General features: G+C 44.7%; 1 protein-coding gene across 4 annotated transcripts in view; it reads left to right on the plus strand.

The window, feature by feature from the left end:
• The window catches only part of GNB5 (G protein subunit beta 5), a 43816-nt gene extending 32498 nt beyond the window's left edge, over window positions 1-11318 (plus strand). For 3 of the 4 annotated variants that reach the window (XM_057544246.1, XM_057544247.1, XM_007194887.2), the window contains 5 exons: window positions 1137-1228; window positions 4459-4507; window positions 6003-6099; window positions 7425-7591; window positions 8796-11318. In XM_057544246.1, coding sequence (XP_057400229.1) covers window positions 1137-1228; window positions 4459-4507; window positions 6003-6099; window positions 7425-7591; window positions 8796-8807 — 417 coding nt within the window. In that variant the 3' untranslated portion in view covers window positions 8808-11318. Of the gene's footprint in view, window positions 1-1136; window positions 1229-4458; window positions 4508-5818; window positions 5910-6002; window positions 6100-7424; window positions 7592-8795 lie in introns of those variants that run through there. The other variant, XM_057544248.1, reaches the window with a different exon arrangement.
• Window positions 11319-14716: the final 3398 nt, after the last annotated feature.

Genomic DNA, 14716 nt, shown 5'->3' on the forward strand with positions numbered 1-14716 from the left:
TGATGTTTGCTCCGAGCTGCCCACATCTTAGTCCTGGGCCTCAGGTGAGGGCTGTGAGGCCTCTAGTTGGCAGGGACCCTGATTTTCTTCTGGGGTACTTGGCCCTATCTGTGTACATTTCATTCTTGTGTCTTTGTATAACTGTATTTATCCCTACTCAACTACACTGTTTTTCCACATTGTTGATATCATTGTAGATTGTATTGTCTCTTTCCGAGTATTAAACTCCATCTGGTTTAGGGTCCTGTAACGATTTGAAGACACTCTGATTCCTTAGTCCACATCTCAGTAAAGATGCTTGGAGTGCCGAACTCCCACAGCAGGTCTTTCTGAGACATCAGTTATGGCATCTCGTCCACCCTTTCCTCTGAGTTGAAACCAACAACTTGGACACTAATTTTCACCCATTACTCCTTCTGTTTGACCTTTGAGAGTCTAATTATTACTGCTCACGCTGGATCACAGAAAACTCTGCAGGAATTTATCAAAACGCTCCCGGAAGCAGGATAGTATGAGAAAGCCTGGTGTTTATGATTCTCTGGGTCATGGTAGCAACCCAGAGAAGGTTCACTTTACAGGTGTTGAGGCAGAAGCCCAGGGAGGTGACTCGCCTGAGCCACCCAGCTGACACCCTGACGAGGCTGCTGGGGTGCAGCTGGCCCAGGGGCACCTGGCTCTCCACCTGCGCTCAGGCTGCCCCACACACCTGAGACAAAGCTGGGAGGTCCCACCACACCCACTGTCCACCTGCCCTCCTCCCGTCTGGGCTTATAGAGGCAGAGATAATGAGGAGGGGGAAAGAGAGGGAAAAGCGAAGAGAGATGCCCAGGAGGAAGGGGAGAAGGAGGCTCTGGAGAGTTTGCAGCCCCTCAGAAAGGTGGGAGAGAAGAAAACATGCTTAAAAGGGGGCTGGGTGCCTTCCCTTGCCTGTCACCCTGACCCCAAGACCTTGCTCTGGCCGTGTGAGGGCTTATCAGGTGAGGAGAGTGGCCTTAGGTAAAGCTAGTGCCAGAAAAGCATATTGTCAGCCATTTACTAATGGGAACTAAAAGGTCTCTGGGACATAACCAGAACTCATGCCTGTCTGTAGACATTCCTTGCATTGTACATAACTGTGGGTAACTTTCTGTTTGTAGGGATGTGACAAGAAAGCCATGGTGTGGGACATGCGCTCTGGACAGTGCGTGCAGGCCTTTGAAACACACGAATCTGACATCAACAGTGTCCGGTCAGTGAGTAGAATATTCACGTTGCTCCTCTGTCCTCCAGTGTTCCCCGGCCTGGGCTAGTGCTTAGCCTCTAGGCTCAATTTACTTGGCTGAGAGAGGCTTTTCCAGCAATAATGGCTGATTTGTGGTGGGACTGAACAGCACTCCAGATTTCCTGGAGAATTTTAATATAATTGCACTAGGGGCAATGGATATTATCCTGTCTAGGTCAAGTCAGTGTTTCTCATTCATTCATTCAATAAATGTTTATTAAGTCCTTATCTGCTAGACATTATTCCAGAAACTGGGAATACTGTTTTGAACAAGACAACATCTCTACTGTCCTACAGAAGACAAAGCACAGATAAATGTGCTATTTAAGTACTGCTAAGTGCTAAGAAAAAGTAAAACAGGGAACTGTGATAAGATGGGTTATTTCTTTGAATGGTCAGGCCTCTCTGAGAAATTGATGTTTAAACTGAGACCAGGATAATGAAGGAGGCAGGCTTGCAAAGAGCTGGGGGGAAGATCAGGGAGGTGAGATGTTCAGGGACCTAACAAAAGGCCAGGTGACCACTAGCGAGTCCTGAGTTGGGGAGGTGGCTAACATGATCCATGTTTTGCCTTTAAAAAATCACTCTGGGGACTTCCCTGGTGGCACAGTGGTTAAGAATCTGCCTGCCAATGCAGGGGACACGGGTTCGAGCCCCGGTCTGGGAAGATCCCACATGCCGCGGAGCAACTAAGCCCATGCGCCACAACTACTGAGCCTGTGCTCTAGAGCCCGTGAGCCACAACTACTGAGCCCGTGCACCTAGAGCCCGTGCTCTGCAACAAGAGAAGCCACTGCAATGAGAAGCCCGAGCACCGCAATGAAGAGTAGCCCCCGCTCACCGCAACTAGAGAAAGCCCACGCACAGCAACGAAGACTCAGCGCATTCAAAAATAAATAAAAAATTCAAAAAAAACCCCAAAAACATCACTCTGGATGCTGTATGGAGAACAGATTGTAGGGGAACAAGAATGGAACTATGACGGCCAGTTAGAAGGTTGTTGTGTGAGTTTTAGAATGAAATGATGGTGGCTGAAACTAAAGAAGACACACAGGGAGGATAGAAATGTCTAGAATTGGGAAGGATTTGAGATTTTACCCTAGCTGCAAGCTATGAAGTAAGGCTGCCACAGATTCATGGATGCTGCTAGAAGGCATGAGACTCCTGGGTTAGAGATGAAGGATAGTTGGTTACTCATAGTGATGGCAGTAGCTGGGGTATCAGCATTTTTGTGCTGGTTACCTAAGCCCCAATTCTACAGGGTCACATGAAAAGGGCCAAATGACACCTGCCCATGCAAAGGGCTGCATTATAGGAGAAGAACCCTGAGCTCAGGGAACCCGAATCTTTTATAAGGGGCAGTAAGCACTGATCCATTTGCTAAGACAGGGAGGGTTGGAGGCAGTGCAGGGAGAAGGCAGTGGTTGCACATGGATTCTGGAGCTCTGTCTTGGGCTAGCTAAGTCTGAGATGCTGTTATACGACCAAGTGGGAATGTCAAGTAGGTAGCAGGAGCTGTGAACCGGATTCCAAGAGAGAGGTCAGGACTTGACATATAAATTTAGAAGTTGGCACTGTGAGGACAGCATTTAAAGTATAATCACTCAAGAATATTTATACTTAGAGGAAAGCGCTAGACTTATTCCCCTTAAAAGCCAGAACACAGGGCTTCCCTGGTGGTGCAGTGGTTAAGAATCCGCCTGCCAATTCAGGGGACACGGGTTTGAGCCCTGGTCCTCGAAGATCCCACAGGCTGCGGAGCAACTAAGCCCATGCGCCACAGCTACTGAGCCTGCGCTCTAGAGCCCGTGAGCCACAACTACTGAGCCCGTGTGCCACAACTACTGAAGCCTGCACGCCTAGAGCCCGTACTCCGCAACAAGAGAAGCCACCGCAATGAGAAGCCTGCGCACCGCAACCAGAGAAAAGCCCGTGTGCAGCAATGAAGACCCAACACAGCCAAAAATAAATAAATAAATAAATAAAAATAATAATTCTAAAAAAGCCAGAACACAATAAGAATACTTAATTACCTTAGTGGTAGAAATATTAATGAGAATTTTCTAGCTCTTTGACCTCAAATGTAGGAAAGGAAAACAGGGGAAAAAACTATCACCTTTTGCAAATGTGCAGTAATTACCCAGAAGATTCAAGGAAATCAATTGAGAAATTACTACAGATAGTAAATGAGGTTTTTAAGATACAGGATAGAATATAAAGCCACAAAAATAAATTAAATCCCTATATATTCATGAAATAACAGCTTAAACATGCACATTCTCTCACCCATGCTGTTCCCTCTACCCAGAACCCTCTTCTTCTAATATCCACCAGGTCTCTACTTAGGCTGCCCTCTCTCCAGAAGGCCTGATTATTTTTCTTTTTAGATATTTATTTATTTTGGCTGTGCCAGGTCTTAGTTGCAGCACGCGGGATCTTTATGTTGCGGCGTGCGGCATGCACGCGGGATCTAGTTCCCCGACCAGGGATCGAACCCGGGCCCCCTACACTGGGAGCGTGGAGTCTTACCCACTGGACCACCAGGGAAGTCCCTGAAGACCTGATTAGAGGAGAGGATGACTATAACAGTAATAATCATTATTTATTGCATACTTTTTATTTGGCACTATGCCACATTCTTTGTATACTATATATACTGTCTTATTCAGTCTTTACAGCAGGATATGTGCATTATCTTCCTCACTTTTCAGATGAAGAAACTGAGGCTGGGTCAGGTGAAGGCACTTGCCAGAAGTATCCCATGTAGTGAGTGGTCAGTGCAGACAGCTGCCCGTGGCTCTGTATATCTGATTGCAGTGTCTGTGTTTATAACCACTGTCTTATCCCTTAGCTCTGGCCAAGTCTTGGGCATGGGGTATATGATCAAGGGAAAGCAAGGATACAGGGGACCTGCCTGTGTTCGGTGTTTGGTACAGATATACATATTATCTCATTTACTCCTCGCCAATACTCTGCAAGGCCAGTGTCACTGTCCCCTGTTTACAGAGAAAAAAATTAGGTAGGTCAATGGGACCTTCCAGATGAGCCTCCCTGTCTGGCCTCTGTAATGAGTGGTCCGTGTATCCCTAGAAGTCTGAGGGACCAGCATGGGACAGCCTTCGCAAATGGTTCTGATGGGCACCCAGGATTGGGAATCACCACTCTAAGTGCTTTCTCCCCACACTTTCTCTCTGCAGATACTACCCGAGCGGAGATGCCTTTGCTTCGGGATCAGATGATGCTACGGTATGTTTCTAAGTTATTGAGAGCTTTTCCTATCCAAAGGAGAGATATGCTGACCTAGTTCTAGTTTTCAAAAATAACTTTTTTCCTGATTACAGAACTGATGTGACTTCAATAAAGAAAACTTGGGGGAAAACACTAAATTATGTTAATCATTATACCCAAGGAAAATCACAGTTCGTTGAATTCCTTTCTGTCTTTTTAGTTTTTAAACAAAATGCTTTATAATTTGCTTTTTTCACTTAGCAATAGATTGTGAACATTTTCCCATGCCAATACGTATTTTTCTCCCACATTATATTTTCTTAATGATTGAATAGTTTTCCATGTTATGGATATGCCATCATTTACTTAACCAATCTTCAAGTTTTGGGTCATTAGGTTTTTTCCAAGGTTTTTTTTCCTGTTAAAAACACTGCTATAAGCAAATATTTTTGGTACCTCTCTTATCATTTCCTTAGAATTAATTCTCAGACATGAACTTGTTGATTTAAAAATCAGCCTAGTTTTAAGGCTTTTGATACTAATTGTCAAATTATGTTGACCTATATTTCAGGAGAAAAAAAATATCTTCCTGTGCCCTCAAAATAGCAAATATCTTATTAAATAATGAATTGCACTCTAATTTGCTATCATGGAAGAAATTACAGGGGAATAGATTGAGGGTTTGATAATGATGAAAATTTAAAACTTCTGTATTTCAAAAAATATTTAACAAAATTTAAGGGCATACATTTGGGAAAATTCAAGAGCTTTCAAAACTTCCCTGCCCTTTGATCCAGCCATGCTATTTCTTGGGAACAATTCTATTCTAAGGATTCTATTTTTTTGCTATTCTAAGGAAAATATCAGAGATGCATATAAAGATTTTTATAGAAGAAGGATCATGGCTTCCCCATAATTTTATTTGTAAAAGAGAAAAATCAGACATAATCAAACACTTAGCAGGGTATGGCTAATTAGATTCTGATATATCCACATGAGGAATATAACAACCATTTTACTCCTGTTTTTTTTTAAGATTAGTTAATGATATGAGAAAATGCTCATAACATAATGCTAATAGAAGCAATAATGAAACATCCACCCCATTTAAATCCACACATAGAATAGATTAAGACTGAAGGAAATAGTCCAGATGTTAGTAAATACCTCTAGGATTGGGGGTGACTTTTATTTCCTTCTTTATGCATTTCTGAGTTTTCCTGAATTTTCTGCAGTGAACACATATTCTTTGTCAGAAAAAAAAGAGGGCTTTCATTTTTGTTTTTGTACCTAAAGAAATCTGTATTTGCTATTTCTCTGAATCTCCAGTAATCCATGGAGATTAATAGGAATCGGGATTGAGGGAGAAAATACTAGGAGAGAAAACGAAAGAGGTTTTTCCCTTATCCCTCAAACTACACAAGCCACTGGCACCTGCCTGTAGCTCTGTGGCCATCGATGCACCAAACAGGATCCAGAAGCAAGTGCCTCTTTGTCTTCTTTGTCACCCCAGTGTCGCCTCTACGACCTCCGGGCAGACAGGGAGGTTGCCATCTATTCCAAAGAGAGTATCATCTTTGGAGCTTCCAGCGTGGACTTCTCCCTCAGTGGTAAGATTTTATTTCAGAAACTTTCCCAGGACTGTAAAACAGGACTTTAATGAAACCCAGCTCTGCCAAGCTTCCCCTCCTAGCTAAACTTCCTATGGGCCCATGTGCTAAAGAGTCTACTTTTGCACCAGGTTTCCCCCACTGCATTTTTGACAGCCCGCTTTGCCCTGCCTGAAGCAGCTTCCCCAGCCCAGTTCACTCCACGGGAAATGAAGGCTGGGCCCACCTAATGCTCTTCTTCAAAACAATGATGTATCAAAACTCCATCTGCAGTGCCTTTAGGCATTTCCTCTCCAGCCTTCCATTTTCCCTTCACACCTGAAAAGGGACCTTTTTTTTCAGAGGTTGGGGGGAGTGAAGCAAGAGTCCCTTTCTTAATGCCCTGAAGCTCATGGCACCTCTGCCCTCACAGCTGGGAAGGCTGCCTGTGAAAGTTAAGGCAGCACTCGTATGCTGGGTCACTGGACCATTCAGTTTTCCCAGACACCCCCCCGGTTGTGTAGCTGTGCCTTTGTGCATGCATGCTGCTACTGGAACGGCTTTTCCCTTCCTTCTCTGCATTGCAAACTCCTATTCAGCCCTCAAAGGCCAGCTCAAATGTTGCTTTCCCTGTAGTGCCCTTTATTTTTTTTAAATTTTAATTTAATTTAATTTTTATTTATTTATTTATTTTTGGTTGCGTTGGGTCTTCGTTGCTGTGCGCGGGCTTTCTCTAGTTGCGTCGAGCAGGGGCTACTCTTCATTGCGGTGCGCGGGCTTCTCATTGCAGTGGCTTCTCTTGTTGTGGAGCACGGGCTCTAGGTGCGCAGGCTTCAGTAGTTGTGGCACACGGGCTCAGTAGTTGTGGCTTGCGGGCTCTAGAGCGCAGGCTCAGTAGTTGTGGCGCATGGGCTTAGTTGCTCTGCGGCATGTGGGATCTTCCCGGACCAGGGCTCGAACCCGTGTCCCCTGCATTGGCAGGCGGATTCTTAACCACTGCACCACCAGGGAAGTCCCCTGTAGTGCCCTTCTTGATCCCCCTTCCTCTATGATCACATAACACTTCACACATAGCTGAGCACTTCCATGACAGCCCTTACCACAGGGTGCTGCAATGATTTATGAGTCAGCCTGCCCACCACCACCACAGGGGCCAGCAACTCTGCTTTCTCCTCTTTGAATCCCCAGGGCAAAGCACAGTGCCTGGCACATAATGGGCACTAAATCACTGTTTATTGAATGAATGAATGAATGAATGAATGAGCGAGTGCATGAGTGAGAGTCATGAAAAGAAAAACAAGAAGGAAGGAACTGGTTTAATAACCATCATATCCTCCTGCTTTAAGGTCGCCTGCTGTTTGCTGGATACAACGATTATACCATCAACGTCTGGGATGTCCTCAAGGGATCCCGAGTCTCCATCTTGTTTGGACATGAAAACCGTGTTAGTACTCTACGAGTTTCCCCTGATGGGACTGCCTTTTGCTCAGGATCATGGGATCATACCCTCAGAGTAAGAGAGAAGTTTTTCTACTTTCCTCTGTGTGTGAGAGCAGGAGTGATTGGCCTTCCTGAAAGCAGAGAGGTCAGAGTAAGCTAGGATGGGCCTGGGCAGCCAAAATAGAGCTCTACTTTCAATTCTATAGCCACAGAGAAATGATTTGCCTGGGGAGGTAGTGAGTTCCCCATCAATGCAGCTATTCAAGCATAGATACCCTAAAAGTCTGATTCCGGCCTTTGACAAGTCAGATTGCCAGTCTCACCTCCCAGTAGTGCTGGGTTCTTATTCTTTGGTCACAGACCCCTGTGAAGCCCACACAGGGGCTTCAGGAGACCTATGAAGCCCCTGCAATTATATGCTAAATTGTGTGTGTGTGTGCATGCGCGTGTGCATTTTTCCAGGAAAAGTGTCCTCGTGGCTTTTATTAGATTCTCAAAGAGCTCCATGACTTTGTCAGATGTTGGCTCCCTAGAAATGCCACCAAAATAACCTGTTCATCAAGCAAAGCTTACCTCACTGTGGAAGATCACAAACTTGACAGTCTTATTAGCATTTCAGAAGGGGAGAGCAAAGGCAGGTATTTATGAGGTTTGGGGAGTCTGGTTGAAGGCAAGTCTTTTGATGGAGGGACTTAATTAGGATTGGACAAATTTGTGGCATAGTTTAAGATTGTTGGACACAGGGTCGGGGGAGGGAGAGAATTTCGAAGACCGTCTTGAAAAGTAGGCGGTCATTTGATGCTGTGTACTGTTGTGAGAAGTGTGTGTCTTTTCTAAAGAGGGTAATTGAGTATTCTAGTCTTAGGGTAAATAGATAAAAGGATTTTTGCAAAGTTCCTGAAACAAACAGTAAAGTTATCTGTGACTTCATCATCCTGGGTAAGAGTTTGCTAAATTAATAAACCCATGTCAATGTACCCAGTGAGCTGAATGGGTACAGAGGGTTCTGGTTTTCAATCTAAGAGTTACCTTCCCTAGCAAGAAGGCCACAGATGCTGTTCAGATGATTAACTAAGGGAGAGGGGGAGCCAGGGCCAAAGAAGAACCTTTGAGTTGCTAGGAGTAAAGTGTTATCTTTCTAAGACATGTGAATGCTCTATTTTGGATATAGTGTGTATGTTTGTGTATAGTAGACTTTGATTTTATCTCTTTAAACTCAGGTTTTACAAGTCATTAACTGAAAACAGACTAAAAATTATCTGTTTGTGTCTTTGCAGGTCTGGGCTTAATCATAATGCACACATAGGTACCTGAGAATAGAATTTGAAATCGTCACATGTAAATAGATCTTGCTTCTAGAGGATCTGAGAGTTTATTGCAACTTAGCTTAAGGGAGCAGCTCCATGACTGAAAGTTCAGCAAGCATCTCCAATATTACTGTTAAAACCACCACCCTGGAAAGATCCCAGTATGAGCCTTCAGCACTATGAGAACACCTTCAAGTACAGTGTTTTTCATTTCAAACTGTTTTTAAAATGTATCTGTTTTTAAGGTTATTCTAAACTATCGTCTCCACTCATTCTATCCCCTGTACAGTTCAGCATATAATATATTCCATATTGTTTCCTTGAATCAAATTTATTTTTCGGAGCACTTTAAAAGCTGATTTTTCTCAGTGTACACTGTGACTTTTGGAACCTTCCCCTGGAAGTGCTGACTTCAATGGACTGTGTGAGAAGGACAGTGTTAATTGGTCTTTGATAGAAGAAAATGCTAATTCCAAATGTAATTAGACAGAATCAATTTTTTTAAAGTGTGTTTATATGGTGAAAGTATCCTTTTCAGCCTTGCGTCCTATTGTATTTTTTCGGATAAAACATTTTCATAAGTGTAAACAGTTATAAATGAAGCAGAGATATCATAAAATAGAAGGTTTGATGTGTGAATCTTGTGATGGTGGGATATATCACTGCATCATGTGGACAGGACGTTTTCTTTCATTAGAGGGAAAAGCTGAGTGCTGTTTGTGACACAAATGCTTCTCAGAGCAACCAAAACCTTTCTGTGTGGGAACACAAGACAGTAAACTCATTTAGAAACCTGTTTGTAGTGTTAGACGTATTAAGATTAGTAGCATCTACTCAGGCTAAAATGAATCTTGTCCATATCAGTTATACTCATCTTTATTGCATTGCAAGTGTAATAACATATACAAATTAATTGATAGGTCTCGAATGATAATGTCTTTGTTTCACTTATATTGAGGAAAAATAACATACAATATATCTTGTCTTTATTTGAAATTCAGCAGTTCCTTCTGGAAGATACCAAGTGCTTTAGTTAGAGGATCCCTTATTTTCTGTTCTGTTTTGTTTTAAGGTGTAGAGGCTTATTCTTTGTTTTAGAAAACTCCTCATTCATAAAGATGGAATGCATCACTTAGGGAAATAAAAGGTCATCTCAGACCAAAACTGGTTCCTGGGTGAGGCTTGCCCTGTGGGTGGTCTGGGGTCTGGCAGGCCAGGTTCTCGTGGTGCCCGAGGGCTGTGTGTGCTGAGTCCCCTGGATCCTCGGTCCCCTCTCTTGGCCCTGCTCCAGCCTGGCCCTTTTCCTAATGGTAGTTCTGACTTTGCAGGCCCAGCCGCAGGCTCTGCTGCTTGAAGTTGCCCTTCCAGGGCTGGAGCCATCCGACAGGCCTGGACCCAGAGCCCCTGTAAACCTCAGGGGGCATGCCAGGCCCACCTGCAAAATAACTTGTTCAGGTATCAAGATGGGCCCAGTCAGTCAAAAATCACCCAAGCCAGCTTTCCCATCAACTCTTTTAAAATAAACATAATGATTATATGCAATCATTTGCCAAGAAAACATTTACCAAGGGTTTTACTACACAACAGGCCCTGGAGTAGAGAGAGAAAATATGAAAGGCTCCTGCTCACCCCCCTACCCCCTCACTCCCCCTCCTCCCGCATCCCCCCAACCTCCACCCCGCTCTACCCACCTTGAGAGCCCAGAGGGAAGGGGGGAGGGAGCATGGTCCAGAGGGATAACTTTTCAGCCACCTTCTCCCTCTAGTAGATTCCAGTCTGGGCAGGGGCTCAGGGAAATGGGCACAGGGTCTACCAAGCTCCTGCCAACTGCTGAAGGGCTGGCCCCAGAATGTGTCCTGTGAAATTCTCAAGCTCTGCTCCCAGAATGTTCCTGAGCTTGTTCCTGGGCTCCTAGTTATGGCATCCCCTTCCCTCTCTTCCACAGACCTTTTCGTGTCTCTGCACTCTGACCTGGGCCTCCCAGAAGTGAAGGAAGGCAGGGCAAAGGAAAAGTCACCCAGACTCTGGGGAAGCAAATTCAAGGTTATATGTTTCGAGAGGTGGGGAGCATCTTCAGTATATATGCAAAGTAGCCCCTAACTTTCCAATCAAAAAAGTGACCACAATGTGACCACAAAAGTGACCACATTTCAGCCATAAAAAGAAACGAAATTGAGTTATTTGTAGTGAGGTGGATGGAACTAGAGACTGTCAATACAGGGTGAAGTAAGTCAGAAAGAGAAAAACAAATACCATATGCTAACACATATATATGACATCTTAAAAAAAAAAATGGTTCTGAAGAACCTAGGGGCAGGACAGGAATAAAGATGCAGACACAGAGAATGGACTTGAGGACTCGGGGAGGAGGAAGGGTAAGCTGGGACAAAGTGACAGAGTGGCATGGACATATATACACTACCAAACGTAAAATAGATAGCTAGTGGGAAGCAGCCGCATAGCACAGGGAGATCAGCTCGGTGCTTTGTGACCACCTAGAGGGGTGGGATAGGGAGGGGGGGAGGGAGACGCAAGAGGGAGGAGATATGGGCATATATGTATATGTATAGCTGATTCACTTTGTTATAAAGCAGAAACTAACACACCATTGTAAAGCAATTATACTCCAATAAAGATGTTTAAAAAAATAAATAAAAAATAATGTTTAAAGAAGTGACCTTCAGGGCCCTAAGAAAGTATTCCCTCAAACGCTCACCCCCATGGGCAGTTAGCCACCTCCCCTGTAAGTATTTAATCTCACAGTGCCTGTTGTTTAGTATTTATTGATGAAATACTTGGTTGGAAATATCCTACACCACATGGAGACTGAAGGAGAAACCCCAGGTAATAAATTATATTTTGCATATTGAAAATAATGCTGAGTGGAGTTTTTTAATCAGGCTTTCTTTTTTTTAGAGGACTTGGAGGCAAAGCTACCAAACCATTGTGGTGAAGGGGCCAAACAGATGTGCCCCGAGGTGTGCATAGCCTTGGACGCCCCCTTTCCAGCCAGAGAAGAGAAAGGTTAGGCAGACAGGGGGGTCAAACAAGGAGGTATGTGATGACAGGTGTTTGTGGGAAATACCTGTGAACTGAAACCAAGGCAGCTGCTTTGGAGGGAATGGGCGGCCGGCCTCCCAGAAGTAGCGCCCTGCTGCTGGTCCTGTTCTGGAATGAGCCCAGGGCCAGAGCAGGCACCCCATATCCACTTCCCTCTTCCCACCCTGGACCTCCTCTATACCCTTCCCGGGATTATAAGTGGCTTAAAGGCAGTACAGGTTGTAAGGGCCTTAGCATCCTTGCCTCTCATAGTTGCTTGGCCATCTGGCTAGAAGGTGGTCCTGCTGACACTAGGACTCATCTATAAGACGGGGGACAGCATGGGGACAAAGGATGTGCACCTAGTTTCAGACCCAGCTCTACCACTTTTACAGGATATACAATGTCTAAATTTGTCTCAGCCTTAGTTCCCTCATCTAGGAAATGGGACAGTTCCAAGGTATGTAAAGTACCTTCCCCTCCTCCCTTTCCGTTCCCTTCCTCTCCTTTCCAACTCCTTTCCCTTCTCCCTCCTCCTCCCCTCTCCCTTGCCCCATCTCCTCCCTCCTCTCTCCTTGTCTCACCTCTTTCCTTATCCCCTTCCTCTTCCTCCCTCTCCCCCTCCTCCCTATTCCCCTTCCTCTTGTTCATTCTTTTCTCTCCTCTCCCCCGACCCCACATAAGCGATCCCTACTCATGTATCAAATTGTTAATTATCATCAATTAGAGATTCATCTGGGCCAATGGTTCTCAAAGTTTTCCATCTTAGGATCCCTCTACACTCTTAAAAATTATTGAGGACCCCAAGGAGCTTTTTGTTTATATGGATTATATCTATCAATATTTATCATGTTAGAAATTCAAACTGAGAAAAATCATAAAACACAAGAATACAGAAGCACGTATTCCAGTGATGATGCCTTCACCACACATCAGTAGCCTCTGGAAAACTCCTGAGAAAGTGAGTGTTTTAAAAGCCACACATACAGAAAAAAGAGTCAGTATTATTATGAAAATAGTTTTGACCTTGGAGGATCCCCTGGAAGGACTCCCAGGGTCAGATCAACTTTGAAAGCAGCTTATCTGCGCTAATGAGCCCTTTTCCAGACCCTCCGTGTGAGACCTCCCTGGGGCCATTCAGGCCCTTGTAGGGGTTTGGAAGAGGAGGAGGAAAGTAATTGAGAGACGGGGGCTAAAGCGGAGGCTCTGGGGCAACCACATGCGGCATAGGAGGGGCCCTGCGGGCACAGAGAGGCAGTAGGAAAGGCAAGAGACCAATGGGGGCTGTGACTCCCTGAAAATCTCTAGGTATTTTCAGTATTTTAAAAACAAAACCAGAAACCATATAAGTCAGGCTCACCAAAAATATCACATCTTGATTTTTTGGTTAAAAGTGCGACAGGCGAGCCTGGTAACCCTGGTCAACTCATACTAATAATACCAGCTCCTCTGTAAAGAGCTTTTACTATGTGCCAGGCACTATGCTAAGGCCTTTGCACATACCAACTCATGTAATCCTTGTAGCAGCCTATAATGCAGTTTATTGCCTCCATTTCATAGGTGGGGAAATTGAAGTTGGGAGGGCTGAATAACTTGCTCATGGTCACCCAGCTTCTAAGTGGCAGAGGGGGGATTGTAACCAAATCTGACTGCAGACTGCATAGGAAATTCTGTGTGGAGGTTAATTTATTCATTTGTTGTTTAATTCCACTGATAGTTATTAGAGTTAACCAATGGCAGGGCCAGAGGATCTACTACTAACCCCCAAGCTACTCCAAAATCTAAGAAAAAACTGTGTGCTTGCTGCTAAAATATAATGTTCAAAAAGATAAAATCATGACTCCCTTGAAAATAAAACATGAACATATATCAAAATGTTTACTTAACTTAATAATAAGGGAATTCGTAAGATGTCTCAACCAGCTTGAAGTACAGAGATTGATATTCCCTTGGGGCAAAATTCATTTGGCTCACCGTAGAGGAATCACTGGCACTGGCAGATCAGGCACTCAGCAGTAGCATTAGGCAGCTCAGCCTTTGTAAGGGGAATTCTGTTGTTGCCACATCCTCGCCCCCTGCTGCATGGCCTCTTCCTTCACGGTCCCATGGAGCAAGCACTGTGGCAGCTGTGTAAAGAAGCTCTCCGACCTCCACAGAGCACAGGAGTTTGTCTACCTGATTATTAAGAGTCTTCTCTGCAGTGGCTGCCCTTTGGAGGCGTTGACATGGGAGATGAGTATCTTCAGTCTGCCTCTTCAGAGGGGTCCAGCCACATATCTCTGTCCAAGATTTCCTTGTCACCAATCTTCAAGGCCCTGACCATCCAGCCAGACCATCAGCAACTGCCCATGAATCAATGTAGATCTGTACTCTGGCCATCTCTCACCCCAGACATAGTGTACAGTCATATATCCTGCTAGAATTTCTGCCCACTGGGAGGATTTTCCTTCACCACTGTCTTCACAGTCCCCCCTGAGTGGGGCTATAATGCTCCAGCTGTCCACTTTCGTGTAGTACCAGCATATCATACAGACCCATCTGTAATCCAGGCTTGAGTTTTCTCCCTCAGTCAGCTGGTCATAAGCAATCCCCTGAAGGCCACAGGCACGGAACAAGAGAATAGGCAAACAACAGGAGCTGTGTTGCAGGGGTCTGAGCCACCAACTCACACAATTTACTTGTACCTCATGGACCCGCCTGAGTTCAGTCTCTCATATACCATTTCCACTTGATGAAAGATTGCTACTGTGCACGCCCAACCTTAAAACAAGGCAGGTCAGACAACGTCCGTATTATGAGGAGAGCTCAAGCTGCATGGTCACCTCATTCAGCCTCTACGAAGACCTAGTAGC

The sequence above is a fragment of the Balaenoptera acutorostrata genome, chromosome 3, assembly GCF_949987535.1.
Source record: "Balaenoptera acutorostrata chromosome 3, mBalAcu1.1, whole genome shotgun sequence".
NCBI lineage: Eukaryota > Metazoa > Chordata > Mammalia > Artiodactyla > Balaenopteridae > Balaenoptera > Balaenoptera acutorostrata.